The sequence below is a fragment of the Pieris brassicae genome, chromosome 3 (genome assembly GCF_905147105.1).
Source record: "Pieris brassicae chromosome 3, ilPieBrab1.1, whole genome shotgun sequence".
In the NCBI taxonomy this organism is placed as follows: domain Eukaryota; kingdom Metazoa; phylum Arthropoda; class Insecta; order Lepidoptera; family Pieridae; genus Pieris; species Pieris brassicae.
The window spans coordinates 12447978-12464097 of NC_059667.1; the positions used below are offsets into that span (position 1 = coordinate 12447978).

Genomic DNA, 16120 nt, shown 5'->3' on the forward strand with positions numbered 1-16120 from the left:
AACGACTGGCTGAAACAAATGACTGGGAACTGTTTTTTAACTATACAATCATCAGGCTATAGAGCCTAGGAATAGCCCTAGCCTGGCGTGCAATAACCTAGGTTCAAACATACATATGGCATTCGTAATAAAATATTTTGTAAATATCATGTCCACACACTATAATAATACAGGTTATAGCGTATATTTCAAACTAGTTATTGCATCACAAAGCACTATATGTGCCTATTTCAATTAAAAATTTAACCTTTCTACCTCAAAGATGATAAAATTTTAAAATGGGAATCGTTCCAGATAATGCTTTCTATAAACTCCAAAACAAACGCATATAAATTGTCTAAAAATCAAACAATAAAAAATATAAAAATATCTTTATTCTTACGGCATAACTATTTACATATTTATAATATCTACATCCATTATGGTACATTATCTACAAGATACAAAATGTAAATAAAAATTCTCGTTACTAATAATATTATATATTAATGAAGTTTTTATGCTAAGCAACTGAACTGCTAACTAAATGATTTTTTGTATAAATCAAATTCTTTAAAATGTCATAGATTTTTTTATATTTCATAAATTAATTTTATCTCATGTCCAAAAAATATTCAATTTATTTGTAATACTGTGAAGAAAGCACATACAAATAGACCTTAGAGATCGGAGAGTGAATTTGTAATCCCTTGATGGGGCATGGGGCATCGTACTAGGTAGACAGTGTATCCCATTTTTGTGTCCGCCAAAGTTTTAATAGGTTGACAGACTGAGCTACGAATAAGAGGTTACATTCATTCGTACATTTATTCGATCTTCACTCATTCGTTGTCTCTGGTTTTATTTCATTCTTTTTTTTCTCATATTCCAACATCAGTATTTTTATTTCTAAATTAACTTTTTCTACTTTCTTCTCATAGTATTTTTTTATTGCTAAATCTCGCGCCTGTCTGACGTAATCCACAGAACTGTTGTGTTTCTTTTTCTTAGCTAAAAAGTTAAGAAAATAATTCAATACATTATCTACTATGTACGTATACGACGATGAAAAAGCTGCAAATTTGGTGTTAAAGAAAATAGTTGTATGGAAAGAAACGTTAAATTGTAAGGCCAACTAATCTATGCAGAAAGAGAACCGATGTGGGAAGCACGATGACAAATTATTTCGCTCACACCGCTGGCTCTGCGACCCAAAAAGTGTCTTGGCCACCAAAATGGGAATCTCCCAGCGTTCCCTGTCCTGTGCCATCTCCCGCCAATTGCTGGCTTTGAGCATAAGATCCTCTTTCACTCTGTCGATCCACCGGTACTTAAGCCAGCTTAAGTAAGCCTCCTTTATCGCCCGATCCTCTCATTAGTTAGGGAGCGTCTTCCGAGTGGCGGATGGGAAAGTGGTCGGTAATACAGATAATCCAACGCCAACCGACTAGTTCCGATGGACCCGCAGACCGAAGTAGGATGTGGTACCCCTACGATGGTGCGCAGAGAAAAATAGAAAAAATAACCGATCACCCAAAAACGGCTTATGGGCCACTCGGAAGACGCTCCCAAACGACGGGTCACAAGCAAAAGTGACAGATAGCCTTTTTGGTTTGTTGACAACACAGTTTCGTCAATATAGCTCGACAGTAATTACTTTACTAAATTTGTATGAAAAGGTCATGTCGAATAATTTAGTTTCTATATACACTAGAAGAAAGTCATCTCTAATCTAGTCAAATTTTTACCTTTTTTTGGTCCCCATATTATATTTGGTATTATACTGCTTGTACTATTGTCCATACTATTTTCTGGAGCACCTGAAAAATGTTGAACCATAATATAAATCATTGTAACGTAACTGTGTTTTATAATACGTTATCCTAACTGTGGATGGGAATTACTTGTGGATACGCAGATTAATAAAAGGACTTCGGTACTCAATACTGTAGTTTATATTTTCCCCAATACTAATCCACGTCCACACGCGATCGCAGTGCGCAGTAACTACTGATCGCTAGTTCATACTTCTCTATCATACATCAAATACTCGACACATTCATGCTTACACGTGTCCCTACACTACACCCCCCAAATTTTTACATTCACAAAAAAATTTTATAAAACAAAACTTATTCAAAACACTATAAACTATACCTAACACACCTGCAGTTACATTGCGATAAGCACAGAGGGTTTAATTACGCGTAGCTTGCAGTAGGCGTCGTTACTGGCTGGGAGCGCATAACAACGGTTTGCTGCGTTGCCATTCTTGATAATTTCTTTTCGAACCACTTGTTTATTTGATGTCTGCAGTATACTATGATTGCAAAAACAATTATGACGCCCAATAGAACGGTTATTATCAACATTGTTGTAGTTTGGTAATCCATTGACTGTTGCACTGCTCCACTTTGAGCAATTATAACTTCATCTTTACTGTATGATTTTCCCATTTTAAATATTATAAATAAGTAAACTGTTTCCGTGAATATTATAAGCCAAACTGAAATATATTGTACATTAAATTCTTAGTTAAATGTGCTTACCACAACGTTACCTCGTAACTAGGTGCTTGTTTGCTAAAATAACTAGGCTAATATTTAAACTAATTGAAACTCAATTTTACATTTCGCAATCCAAATACCTATCACTATGCATTTACTTTGACATAAATTGTAGGTAATGAATTTGCTTACTTACTTAAAAAAAACTGTAAGTCCAATAAATTTTAAATACAATAAACGAATAATACCTATAATATCTAATAAAATACTTTTAACAATTAAATCTTACTGGTAATGTTACCCTTCTGCCACTCTTGGTTATTTTACCATTTCCGGATGTAGTGTCATGTGTACATTTATCGCTAACAGTTAATTTGTTATCAATAGATATACAATTCTTTTTCAGTTCGGTACAATCGTCATGGCTTGAATCATATAACAAAAAGGCTGGCTTCAACCTGTCTATTGATATATTTATAATTCTATTAGGTAATTGGACAGAGTATACTTTACCTTTTCTTGCTACTACACGATAAGGACCATCGTACGGTGTCGTTAACGGCCTTCGTACCGCGTGTTCCGTATAAAAACATGTTTACACTTACCTAACTCGCTATGTACAAAAATGGTACGCGAGTCTCGCATAGAACTCGATACTGGCTTGAGATTGTCTATACTATTTCTTTATTGGTTCACAAATTCATACTCACCAGCACTTCGATTATCCGAGACATTGTAAAAGTCTCCAGGTAATCGGAGTGTTTGCCCATATAAATATTCGGCCGGACTTGTGCCGTTGTCGCTTCTCCCTACCGAGCGCAAACCTAACAACACAGTGGGCAATTCTTTAAACCAACAAGTATTCTCAATAAGCCGAGCTGTTAAGGCTTGTTTCATACTCCGATGCCATCTCTCGACTATCCCGTTGGCCGGTGGTCTGTAAGGGCTACTACGAATTTTTTTTACTCCTAATACTTTTAAAAGCTCACTAAATAGATTGCTCTCGAATTGACGTCCTTGATCGCTTGTTAGACGATCAGGCACGCCAAAACGGGCTATCCAGGTGTCATAGAACACTTTGCCTACAATGTCCGCTGTAATTTCCTTTGAATAAAAAATAAATATTGTCATTCTTTTCACTCAACAACTTTGCTAGCTCAGCATCGCATACCTGGCTGTCCGCTAATTCCTCGTAATCTATCGCCGTCGGGCAGTGTATAGTTTCAACTCTGGAGAACGCGTCCGCGACAATATTACTGTCCGCTTTTATGTATTGAATGTTCGTTGTAAATTCACTAATAAATAATAATTGTCTTGTCCATCTGGGTGTGTCATTTTTACTCTCTAATTTGTTCAATGCATAAGTTAGGGGTTTATGATCTGTAAATACAGTTAATTCTCTCCCTTCAAACATATATCTAAAATGCTTTATAGCCATAAAAATAGCTGTTAATTCCCTATCATACGTGGAATATTTCTGCTGGGCATTTGTGAACTTTTTTGAAAAGTAACCTAAAGGCAACCAAGTTTTATTAACCCATTGTTGAAGGACTCCCCCGGCACAACTCTGTGACGCATCGGTCATCAAGGATAAAGGAACATTAGGCACGGGGTGTGAAATCATTACTGCGTTTTTAAGTCCTAATTTGCATTTCTCAAAAGCTGATATTGATTTTTCTGTCCAAACTATTTCGGTCTTGTCTTTTTTCTTACTATTCTTTAAATATTCATTTAATATCGACTGATCTTCAGACGCCTTAGGTACACTAGCTCTATAGAAATTAATCATTCCTAAAAATCGCCTTAACTGATCTACTGTTTCAGGCCGAGGAAATTCTACTATCGCCTTAACTTTGTTATCAAGCGGTCGAATTCCGTCAGTTGAAACATTATAGCCTAAAAATTCCACATTAGACTTTCCAAACTCGCATTTATTTAAATTTATGGTTATGCCAAAATCATTTAACCTTTCAAATATTGTTCTTAAATGCATTTTGTGTTGTTCCATATCGTCACTAGCAATAATTATGTCATCATTAAAATTAAATAAAAAAATCTAAACCTTTTAATACGTCATTGTTTATGAATCTCTGGAATGTCTGGCTTGCATTTTTAAGGCCAAAATTTAAACGTGGAAATTCCCATAAACCAAAATTTGTGATTACTGCAGTCTTTTCTATGTCCTCTGGTGCTATCTTCACATAATGGTATGCCTTATTAATATCAATCTTTGAAAAAACTTTCTTACCTGCTAAGTTATACGTGAAGTCGTGGAGCCTTGGAACGGGGTAACGATCCGGTTTGGTAATAGTGTTCAATCTTCTATAGTCTCCAACCGGCCGAATGTCCCCATTCTTTTTTTCAACTACGTGTAATGGACTGGCCCACTCACTCTTTGACGGTCTGCATATCCCCATTTCTTGCATGCTACTAAATTCTTGTCTTACCTTATGATAACGATCCGGTGGTAAAGGACGGGCGCGTGCAAACACCGGCTTACCCGTCGTCTCAATATGGTGGTAAACATCATTATCCTTATCACGATCCAAATTCTTGAAATTTACCGGCTTAGTAATTTCAGGAAATTCCGATAATAAGTCAAGAAAAGGATGGTCATAACCTATCGTGCTAACTGATAATTCATCGCAATTGACGATTCTACCAAATGTCAATAAATTTGTCTCCTTATCAATAAGTTTCTTAGCTGCTAAATCTACCAATAACCTATATTGGTAGATTGTGCTCTATAAAATCCGCACCTAATATCGCTTGGTTAACGTCCGCAATAATAAATGTCCAGCGATATGGACGCCGTAGTCTGAGATTTAAACTCTAGATTTACACCATACGTTTTTATTTCACTATTGTTCGCCGCATATAATCTAAAATCTAAACACTCACTTTGTTGTTTCTGTTTACGAGTGGCTGGAATAACAGACACGTTGGCACCTGTGTCCACTAAAAATTGAAGTCCACTGTCCTTGTCGTAAACGCTGAGGCGGTGGTTTTTACCCGGTACCACGTCTGCCGCCTTTACAGACTGTACCTGTCTTAGTTTTCCGAATGATTTTTCTCATGTTGTTTCCAAGCACAAGGCTGTTCGCACTTCCTCGCCCATTTCCTGTACTTATAATGCCAAATGCGTCGATGTCCTTGTACTTCTTCTCGCAGTGACGCCACTTCTAAATTTAATTTCCGCATTTGTGACATAATCTCTATCATAGACTCGCTACCACCGGTGCTGGAACTTACCGCTGCTACCTCGCCGACAGCTATATTCTCCATTATTTTATCCGCAATCCTGGCCAAATTCTCTAGATTTTGGTCATGGCTAACCGTGAGAACAGTCCGCACAGCCGTCGGCAACCTTGAAATCCATAGGTTTCGGAGGTTCTGCTCCTGCTGAATTCTTTCATTCGTCGGAGCAGTTGAGATGGTTTTTGAGTCCCGAGCTCCATCTCACTGACTAATTTTTGAAACTGCCGTTCAGCGCTTTCTTCGTAAACTTGTAATAAACGTTCTTTTAATGCCTGGTATTTGTTACTTTCAGGAGGTTGCAACAATAAATCGCTGACTTGTTGTAGTACCTCACGTCCAACTTTAGCCACCACCAGATTAAATTTTGCCTCGTCTCCTTGTTTTTGTGGAGCCAAAATACTTTCCAGCTGCGCAAACCATAGTCTTGGCATCTCAGTCCAAAATTTCGGTATGCGTGAAGATATTGTAATTGCTGCCAAGTTAGTCGATTGCGTGGCAATGTTGTCTTCTGACTTCTACATCATCTTCAGTGTGACAGTTGCTGCATATGACCATAGATAGAAAATTATGTATGGGCCCTTCGAGACAAACAACTAATGAGAACCTACTTACAAATGAACTTAAAAGTAAATTTTACAGTCAATCCATTTCGACCAAATATATATATATAGGCAATTAGTCTGGTCTTTACAACAAATTATAAATCTAGTTTCCATCTACACCAGACATCAAGCTTTAACCCATACGACCTCAAAACTCACCTTCCGAGTCTTCAGCTACATTCATGCTACCGTCACCGGCATTCCGGCCTGCTTTAAGGAGATGCATCACCTTATCTAAAACTTCATCCGGTGGAATAAAGATTGGTCTACTGCCATCAGTCTGGAATAAAAAGGTTTTTGACTTAAGTAACCGAATACATATAGTTAAATTGTAAGAGAACTATCCATCTTGGATAGTATATGTTTCGTTGATTCATATTTTAAATCTAAAATTAATATAGCAAAGTATAAACAAATGTGTAGAGTATGTCAATCACAGGTCACACATTTAAAAAGTGTTCAATAGCCTTTAAAAAGTTTATTACAATATAATTATTCTAGCATACAGTATTATGTAATCCTAGAAGTATAGCCAAGCTTGTAAAATAAAATAGTTAAATAAATACAGTGGTGGAGAGTTGCTTGCCACTTCTTCATGTCTGTTCACACACTTGATATGAGAGCTGACAGTAAATTTAAGTTTAGAGTGAAGTTTATAAGTGCAAAAAAATACATAAACCAATAAATCAGTTATGCTGTTCCTATCAGTTATATTCATTTCTTGTTCAAGCAAAATTGCTTTATTAATGTTTATTTTAATTAATTATTTATTTACAAAAAGAATTAAATATAATCTCTTAACTGGAGTTCTTAAAACAACTACTGAGTTAATAGTAAAACTTTTAAAAATAAACACACAACCATAAAAAAATCATAAGAATAACAACAAGCTAATAAAAATTTACCTAAAGTATTCAAAAACTTAACTAAAATGCAATATAACCACAGAAAACAGACTTTATTCAATATTGTGTTACCCTAAAAATATTGCTTATTTTCATCAGGCAATGTGAGGAAAGTTTCATTAGAAATGGTTTTATATACAGTTATAACTACTACACCATCTCATACCTTTTCATTATTCATCTTAATATCTTGGTCTCTTTTCCGAGCAGCTTTCTTTAAATTATCCCATTTTGCTTTTAATTGCTCTTTACTTCTAGGCATTCCACCATTTCTCGAGTTAAAAAAAGCTGTTAACATTGACCAGGCTTCCTCCTTACTTTTATTTGTTGTTGCATCAGTTTGTTTTATTGTTATAATTGGTTTACTTTCAATTAGATCCAATAACATGTTGACTTCTTCTTTTGACATTGCTTTCTTGTGTTTCTGAAATACAAATCATTATTTTTAACACACATAATATACTTATTTTATTGATTCTCAAGCATATTCAAATGTTCTTAGTTAAATTGAAATAAATGATTATAGAACATAATAACATTTTCACACCTAATACAATCATGATTGTAGTAGAATATCTGCAATGAAAATAATTAAACACATATAAAGTAACTTGTTCACTGATAGTTAACATAGAAAGATAAAAAGAACAACTGACCAATTCAAATTCCATATTTGTATCTTGATTCCTTCAATTTGAAGTTTGCAGTTACTTAGTAAATTTAATATCAACTATAGATTAGGGTCATCACTGAAAACATTATTAAATCATATTAACGACGTATTTGTGTAGGTTTTAGATCTAAAGTTTTTGTACTGATTAGCCCGCCAATAATTCAAACGTAGTTATAATGTCCACCACTAGCGCTATTAGCTTTATCACCAAAAACACATATGGCAAGCAGTACGTTTTACAACACTCAACACAGATTAAATCTACCAAAGTAATATTATTGTTACATTTAAAAACCTGGTACCTTTTTAATGAAATATGCGTTGAATAAGTATATGAGTTATTATAAAATATAACTAATGCTACTAAAGACTATAAACCTAAAAATGGTTCTTTTGCAATATAATAATATAATCATATTGTAAAAGGATTTACAAGTTTTGAAAAAATCAAGAATGGTTAGTAAAAAACACAAAAACGTCATCTGGTTCATTCATTCCGTCCATTTTACTTTGTAACATGACACTTAATCTGATCTTAAAAACGCCTCGTTTAGTAGACCACGTTTAACGGGACGTATCAAGTAAAAACAGTAGCGCCATGACAAAATTGATTTACCAACAGTGGCGACATATAACGGATACGAATTGTTAGACGTTCACTTCTCACAAGAAGAGGCTTTACTACTAACGGATCGTTTGATTAGTGAACTGTCAATTTAGAACTTGGAAATTTGACAACACTTGACAAGATACTTCATAGAATAAACACATTTTAAGGAAGATTAGTTACGAACTAGAAAAATTAAAACACGCACAAGTTTGAAAATTAATTGAACGAATAAGTTCAATATTAGGTTCTATTGTTAGTAACGATCTTTGTTATTTGTAACAGTTTTTTATGAATAGGCAATCTGTGATGGCCAAAAGCAAGTAAATTCGATGTATATATCGTTTTCTATGTACATATAATTATATTATTTCAGTTATACAATCGTAAAAAACACTCATATACATTAAGTCTATAACTAATAGCACAGATCTAACTAAATAATTTATTAACTTTATCCATTTCATATAAACATACAATTATAATTAATGTTCTTAAGGAATTTCAAGATTTACTAGACACCTGTCATACGGTGCATTTTCCAACAAGAGTAGATATTTTTAAGTCGACTCGATATTTCAGTACTCTTATATCAATACAATATTTGGTTTTAAAATTTTACAACCCTGCTAAGGCAACACACTTCTACACATGTCTACTTATAAAATTTTTCTTCAGCATTCTTAAAAGCAATTAATAATAAAGAACTAATAAAAAAGTGAAAAAAAAAACGAGTAGTCTTTTAGTCATTTATTAACCCTTAAACTTCTACTCCCTCATCATCTTTTCCTTTTGACGGGCAAGCTTCTTTTTGGAGAGTTTCTTCTTTGCAGGTGCATCGTCTGTGGGAGCAGCACGGGCCACGGCGTCCTCGCGTTCACTCAAGCACACCTCAATATGGCATGGAGATGACATGTAGGGGTTAATACGACCATGAGCACGGTAGGTACGTCTGCGGAGGCATGGAGCTCGGTTAACCTAAAAAATATTTAATTTATAAAAATCTAATTAAAAAGTAATAAAGTGAGCATAAAATTGACACCAACTAATACATTTTATTAAAATGTTTATTAATTAATTAATATATACTATTAAATTAAATTTATTAGTAAAACATTCTCCTAGTTTCTATAAAAAATATAAGTAATGTAATTATCTATTCCCAAACAAAATTCTTAAAATAATCTCACAAGTATAGGTAAAGATCTCTTTCTTTTAATATTTATTTAGTTCGGAATTCCTCAATTATAACAATATCAAAACTTATATTAAAAACACTGTACAAAAACTTGATTTCACAGAATGTATGTATAGTATTAAGAGTTATCAAAAAATTAGGATATATCAACAATTCATATTTGCAAGCTTGAATATTAGTAGTGACATGTTTTTATAGAGTACTACTAGTTCTTAATTTAATGAAAAAAAGATAGAATGGTAAGTCTTATGTCTGTGGAATAAAGTTAGAGAAAACAATATATGTTATTCTCTATGTACTAATTTCTACAAAATACTTTCTGCCTTTTGAAAACAATGTACACATGTGAGCGTACACTGTCAAGCAAAAAAGGCAAAATCTAACAAGTGCCTATCACTCAATTAACTGTCCATTACAATAATTTTCTTAATAGATATTTCATAATTTTCTATATTTACATTGGTATTAATATCATTCAAAAGTATAACAATATGTTGAAAAGCAATAATAATTAAGCAGTAGCATTGTGTACAGCTAAGCTAAGGTCATTGATCCATTATGAATAAAATAAATAAGTCCATATTTAAACTAAATTAAACACCTATATAATCCTATTACATATAATCCTATATGTAATAGGATTTATTATATTTACTTTAGTACAGTTATGATTTATTAATTGATTACATATCATTGAAGTTGGTAAATAAAAATATACCTGAATGTGATCAATGACAAGCCTGTCAACATCCAACCCCTTGTAGTCTGCATTTGACTCAGCATTTCTCAATAGTTGAAGGAGGAATTCGGCAGATTTTTTTGGCCACCGACCCTGTGTGGTTCCAAACTGTTTAGCTTGCGCGCACCTTCCTACACCACCATTAAATCTGCGGAATGGAATGCATTCCTTCTTTTCCGTCACATTCTTAAGATAGCGGACAGCACGACGAAGAGGCAACTTCCTAATTGCCATAGCTGTTTCATATGTGTTCTGAAATTTAAATTATAAGATTAATGAAAATTTCTATGTTAGGCATTCGCCGTAGGACGTAAACAATAGTAACATTTACCTTGAAGTGCACACGGAGATTTGATCCACGCGCTTTGCATGATTTTGCAGCATTGTCAGGCTCCCGAGAATAACGACCCATTTTTGTTACTGAAAAATAGAGCGGCTGTGAATCACAAGTGTTACACTTTTAGGTTATATTTGTTTATGTGTTACTTTTCACAAATTCGCCAAAATATATACACAAATCACTTAATTCCACCGTTTCAAATGATATTACGATTCGAATAAATTTAAAATTTTATACTTATTTGGATTCATTAAGATTGAAAACACGAAACCAACCTCTCAAAAGACTTTTGGAGCAGAAAAAGACAGACGATTCACAAAAGGGTCGAACGTCAGATATGAAAATAGCAATTGACAGATGACATATGACAGCTGACAATTTTATTCTGTATTCGGAGGTAAAATTGAGGTTTCCATTTCTTTTTTTCTTTTTTCTTGCTTAGTGTGCAAGTGTATTTCTAATTCTTTCATCTAGACTCTAGTTGAAATAGAAAGGTCACAATAAAATGAATTCAAACTTCTTACCAGTGATTGAACGGTAAACATGATTGTTTTTTGTTTTAGAATGGGATCTCGCTGTTGGCCTTAAGGGCCTTTACAGCTCAGCTCGGGCTGTTTTGGCGAGTGTAGCTCGGCCAGAAAGGCGTTTTATCCCGCGGCTAGCGCAAGGGCGTCTCCTGTGAGACTCGAACCTCGGCTTGGGCCGTCGCGGGGTGGTCAATCGCCTGAAGGGCAGGACGGATGCTCACTGGAGTGAGCGAAGTAAATGTCCTCGCCTTCCCCGGTGAAGACGGTTTTTTACCCTAATTTGTATTTGGCTATTTTTATTATTATTGGCCGCGCGGTCGGCTTTTAATTTATTGTTAGCTACGGTAATTGGATCGTCCGGATCCGTTAGTGTATGTCGAGGCCTCCTACGAGACTTTTTCGTTGGGAAGGGGTAGTAATTGATGCTTTTACGCACCAGCGGATTGGGATGGTGCTTAGCCTTGTCGAAATGGCGTGTGGACGCCAACTTCATCCATTGCGCTATGGTAGGGAGCTCCAGGTCGTGGTGGAGATCGACGTTTCTCACGTAGATGGGCGCACCGGCCGCGATTCTTATGAATCGCGTCTGAAGCACCTGTAGGCGGTAGATATGGGAAGGGGCACATTGTGCAAAGACTACGCTAGCGTAAGTCATGCATGGTCGGATGCAGGCCTTGTACAAGGTCACCTTGTGTCTGAGGGAGACATGATTGTCTAATGGGCTTTGTAATATATAGTATAGAGTTACACAGATCAAAAAAAAATTGTGTATCAATATTCTTTTTTTTTTAGAAAAAATTCTATGAAAAATGTAATTCATGACTTCATAAATTGTGTAAATTAACTGTAAATGTAAATAAGATACAGTATTATAGAGACAGGTATTATAAACTTTCACCCATATTCATAAAAAAAACCCGAAATCCGGACCTTAACATCGCAACTCATTTCACCAACAGAATACCATTCGTCACTCACCACACTTTTGGAATATCATGGCATTTTGTCGAATTTGCTCGACCTCATTTCACTTCTTGGTAAACTGTGAAGGGTAATTAGTTATTGTCTCTAAATATTGTGACAATTGACCCATTTTATTCATAAAAGTCTAAATTTTCATCTTTTAATTAATTTTACTATTTATATTTGATATTTTCATTATTGAAGGGAAAATAACTACATCTAACATATTATGGAGTTAAATTTTGTTTAATTGCAAAATAGATGAAAATTCTTGTTTAATGTAGTAGAGTTTATATTAACCATAGCCCGACAAATGATAAGCTGTAGTGTGAAATGTTTGTAGGGGACAGAAAACTTTAAAATATTAATTATGTTTCAGCACGAAACAAGGGATACCTAACATTATCATCTGGTCTCAATTTTTAGAATATCCTAGCTAAACAAAAAGGTAGTGTCAGCTGAAATAGACTGTCTCAGCAAATAGTAATTTCAACTCAACAGGATGGATAGATATCTTATATTTTTAAAATGTTACTATGTGTACCAATGTTATAATAAAATATTTTATTAGTTTTCTCTATGCAATATTATAGTACCAATATATACCTAACACATCTTCCTATTTACAGTTTAAATAAATAACTATCATATTAGCCATAAGTAGTAGTTGACAACAAGGAAGAAAATGACTAGTCCCTATGTAAATTTTACCAGGTACCAGTTTCTGGTACAGAAGACATATTTAACGAAGACCACAAATATATTTTGAATACAGTTGGACAACTACATTTTTTATATGAAATATTTTGTTACCATTTTTATGTGTTACATTATTGTACAGCAGGTACAATTTATTTATATATAATAATATTGTTATTATTATTGTATAAACAATAAAGTGATTAATTGGATATTATTCTACTATTTATTAAATGATGTGATATATGCTTAAAAACAATATGTTTTGTGTTCAACATAACTTACCAGCCTGTAATACTATCAGGTTATGGACTCCATATATGCTTAGCAGATATTTATAATTAATTTATAAATCTTGTTATTTTATTCAAATATAGCTATATAATAAATTTAAGATAAAATTAATCACCTATATTCAAGTAAATATGTATAAAACTTAAAGAGTAGTACTACTAATGTAAAATAAAAAATAATCAAAGCAAACCCAGCCTCACATAAACTAATTCTAAACTACTCTAGGGTTCGTAGACAAATACATTAATTGTTATGTTTATATATATATATTATAAAAAGTTATAGATATGAAAGACAAAAAAAATAATTACTAAGTACAACATACAATGTGTACTTGTTTAAAACAGAAGAATGTTTTAATCCAAAATCCTAATGTTATATCAAAATTTATAAAAAGTTATAAATCTAATTTGGGCTTTTATAACAAATTAAAAATTCATTCATTCATCAATTGAAGGGTTGTTGAAATTCAATAGTTTGAAAATGTCTTCATTATTGTTTTTTTTTTAAACCTTTTTTAAAAGGGGCCTTTTCCATTGACCTATAATATTCTTCTTCACATGCTATACAACCAGGAATTTTGAACCTTTGGTACTTTGAAATTATTATATTTTAGTATAAGTAACCTACTCATTAAAATACTAATATGTACTTTACAAAAATATGATACTTGAGCAAGAGTATAAAGCAATACCTTTTCTTGTTCTATGTCTGCAGAAGACAAGGTAGGATCAAAAATGCTAATAAGATAGAAATTAAACTTTACTTAATCCAATTATTTGTCTATCAGAGACTAGGGTCATTTATATAGCAATCAACATTTAAGGTTTCGTCAAAACAAAAATTACTTTTTTTGGATATTCGTATAAGGCAAATGTATTCCAAATGTAGAATAGCCGCTTCGTGCTTAAATTTTCTTTTTATATTTTTTAAGTGTTAACATCGTTTATTTCTCGATTTTTTATTCATGTCTTCACTGAGACATTATAGAACATAACGATCTGCCCTAACTTAAGACTAATAAGTAATTAAGTCTAATTTACTAATAAGGATATTCACCAGATGATCCAATAACACCAGTTACTTATTCTATTTCTTGAAATAGAGGTATAAATTAGAGGCCCTTCTGAACAACAAAGTTCTATTTTAATAAGGCTAATACTAATATTATGTAGATATTGTTTTTCTGAATAAAATATGTATTTATTAATATTATTTTATACCTATGATCCGCTGGTTAACTCTTGCAGAAACGCAACAGTGTATCACAATTGATGCGAAAACGATCCACCATTAACAGATTACAGATAAGAACAAGTCGCTTTTGCAATTTAAATAAAACAAATGCACCAACGCAATGCGTGGCATTGAAACCAAAATAAATATGTAATAATGATAAAATTAACAGTTTCGTGGACGATAAATAAATATTCCTAGAGTTCCATATAAAAGATCGCTTAATATCGATTAGTCCGTCTGTTGCACACATTTATTTCTGTATTTGTTGTATATTTGCGTCTTTTAAATCGTTTATAAGATGAAATAAAGTGCAAATAAGTAGTGAAATAAATAAATTGCCACGTCTTTTTATTTAATAATTTATTTAATCGTAAACTCTACAATAAGATACATAATATTAGTTTACTTTATTTACATGATATGTTTAGATAATGTCATGTATCATTCTTAATAAGTTATAAGTAAAAATATTACACAGGTATTAATTTTATCTTCCTTTCAAGACATAAGACAAGCTTAAAACTGAATAGGCAAGACTACAGTTATTGTTGATTAACTTGTTAAATTATATGTTTTCTGACTATCTATTGAAAATTCTTAAATATTATTAATTCAAGCTCACTTAATGATTTATTAAAATTAATGTTGCTAAGATGTAATTATGTATGTACAACTACAATTTTTTATCAATTTATATAAGACTATGTTGGAGTACACTATTAAAAACGTATATATTTCTACACAAATGACTGACTAGATCCGATTAATAAAATAAATATAACTATTATTGCGCTCTATGGGGATTATGACTAGAAAATTATTATTATAGATATTGCTATATATAAATTATGTAGGGTTCTGAAGGTTATTTTGTTTCAAACAATTTCTTTTTAAGTCATAACTTATACTACTTTCTTATTATAAAGATTTCAATATTCTTCATTTAAAGCATCAAAAAGTAATTATATGTTTATTACACTTGTGTACAAGGGTGGCTCCAAGGGCTTTAATGGGTCACTCTCTCATCAGAAACTTTCATCGCATCTTCAATTCGGGTTTTTAATTAACACATAGTTAATCAAACTACTGATTACCCGTCCCTGACGTGACCACTAGATCTGGCGACAATAAAAACAACCAAGCAAAAAAGCAACTGCGTATAAAGTGACAGTAGTGAATGAGACGGCTACTTTTCTACTAATAATGAGCTTTGTTTCTTAAACATTTTACAAACTTGTCCTTAAAGCTCCGCTTATTCGAGTGTAAATTGCAAATAAGTGTGACAAAGTTTATTTATTATATCTACAATTTAATGTAATTATTATATGTAATTATCTACAAATTAAGCGTGAATTAAATTATTGCTTCTTTTCTGATGGTTATAGCTGCTAGTGTGTGTGAGTTGGCGCAGTCGGGAGTAACGGGAGAGGCGCAACGCAAGCAGCGCATCCATCTCGGTCTGAAATACATACAGATTAACATAGCACAAAAAACAGAGACACGTATTTTTTTTTAAATTACATCTATTATTTATGCGTCTTATTATTATTAATTAAATCCGAGACTAATGTTTATCAGCATTTGTTTATT

General features: G+C 32.9%; 3 protein-coding genes across 10 annotated transcripts in view; all 3 read right to left on the reverse strand.

Annotated features, from left to right (window-relative positions):
* Positions 1-447: 447 nt before the first annotated feature.
* LOC123707404 lies at positions 448-8671 on the reverse strand. 3 transcript variants are annotated; one of them, XM_045657417.1, is made up of 6 exons: positions 8227-8651; positions 7908-8000; positions 7418-7675; positions 6506-6626; positions 1728-1799; positions 448-990 (listed from the first exon to the last, which is right to left on the reverse strand). In XM_045657417.1, exons 2-6 carry the CDS (start codon positions 7920-7922, stop codon positions 818-820), a joined length of 639 nt encoding a protein of 212 aa, XP_045513373.1. In that variant the 5' UTR covers positions 7923-8000; positions 8227-8651; the 3' UTR covers positions 448-817. The 3 variants fall into 3 exon arrangements, with proteins under 3 accessions (XP_045513373.1, XP_045513371.1, XP_045513372.1); XM_045657415.1 differs by lacking the exon at positions 448-990 and adding an exon at positions 2146-2485 and having other exon boundaries at positions 1724-1799; positions 8227-8671; XM_045657416.1 differs by lacking the exon at positions 448-990 and adding an exon at positions 2146-2485 and having other exon boundaries at positions 1724-1799; positions 8541-8670.
* Positions 8672-9266: 595 nt separating this feature from the next.
* LOC123707537 (60S ribosomal protein L17) lies at positions 9267-11155 on the reverse strand. Its single transcript, XM_045657651.1, has 4 exons — positions 11084-11155; positions 10800-10888; positions 10448-10720; positions 9267-9509 (listed from the first exon to the last, which is right to left on the reverse strand). Exons 2-4 carry the CDS (start codon positions 10878-10880, stop codon positions 9300-9302), a joined length of 564 nt encoding a protein of 187 aa, XP_045513607.1. The 5' UTR covers positions 10881-10888; positions 11084-11155; the 3' UTR covers positions 9267-9299.
* A 4234-nt stretch (positions 11156-15389) lies between these two features.
* Positions 15390-16120, reverse strand: part of LOC123707611 (SKI family transcriptional corepressor 2) — a 30513-nt gene continuing 29782 nt past the window's right edge. For all 6 annotated transcript variants that reach the window (XM_045657839.1, XM_045657837.1, XM_045657835.1 and 3 more), the window contains exon 10: positions 15390-15989. In XM_045657839.1, coding sequence (XP_045513795.1) covers positions 15919-15989 — 71 coding nt within the window. In that variant the 3' untranslated portion in view covers positions 15390-15918. The remainder of the gene's footprint in view (positions 15990-16120) is intronic.

Bases quoted from the DNA above. Each gene is read 5' to 3' on its own strand.
- LOC123707404 (XM_045657415.1), bottom strand. The intron at 6,627-7,417 runs GTATGAGATGGT...TTTTTATTCCAG, and splicing joins TTAAGATGAATAATGAAAAG to ACTGATGGCAGTAGACCAAT. The intron at 2,486-6,505 runs GTGAGTTTTGAG...AATATATTTCAG, and splicing joins TGTAGCTGAAGACTCGGAAG to TTTGGCTTATAATATTCACG.
- LOC123707537 (XM_045657651.1), bottom strand. From the start codon at position 10,880: ATGGGTCGTTATTCTCGGGAGCCTGACAATGCTGCAAAATCATGCAAA. The intron at 10,721-10,799 runs GTAAATGTTACT...TTTAAATTTCAG, and splicing joins ATCTCCGTGTGCACTTCAAG to AACACATATGAAACAGCTAT. The intron at 9,510-10,447 runs GTATATTTTTAT...AATATTTTTTAG, and splicing joins TTGTCATTGATCACATTCAG to GTTAACCGAGCTCCATGCCT.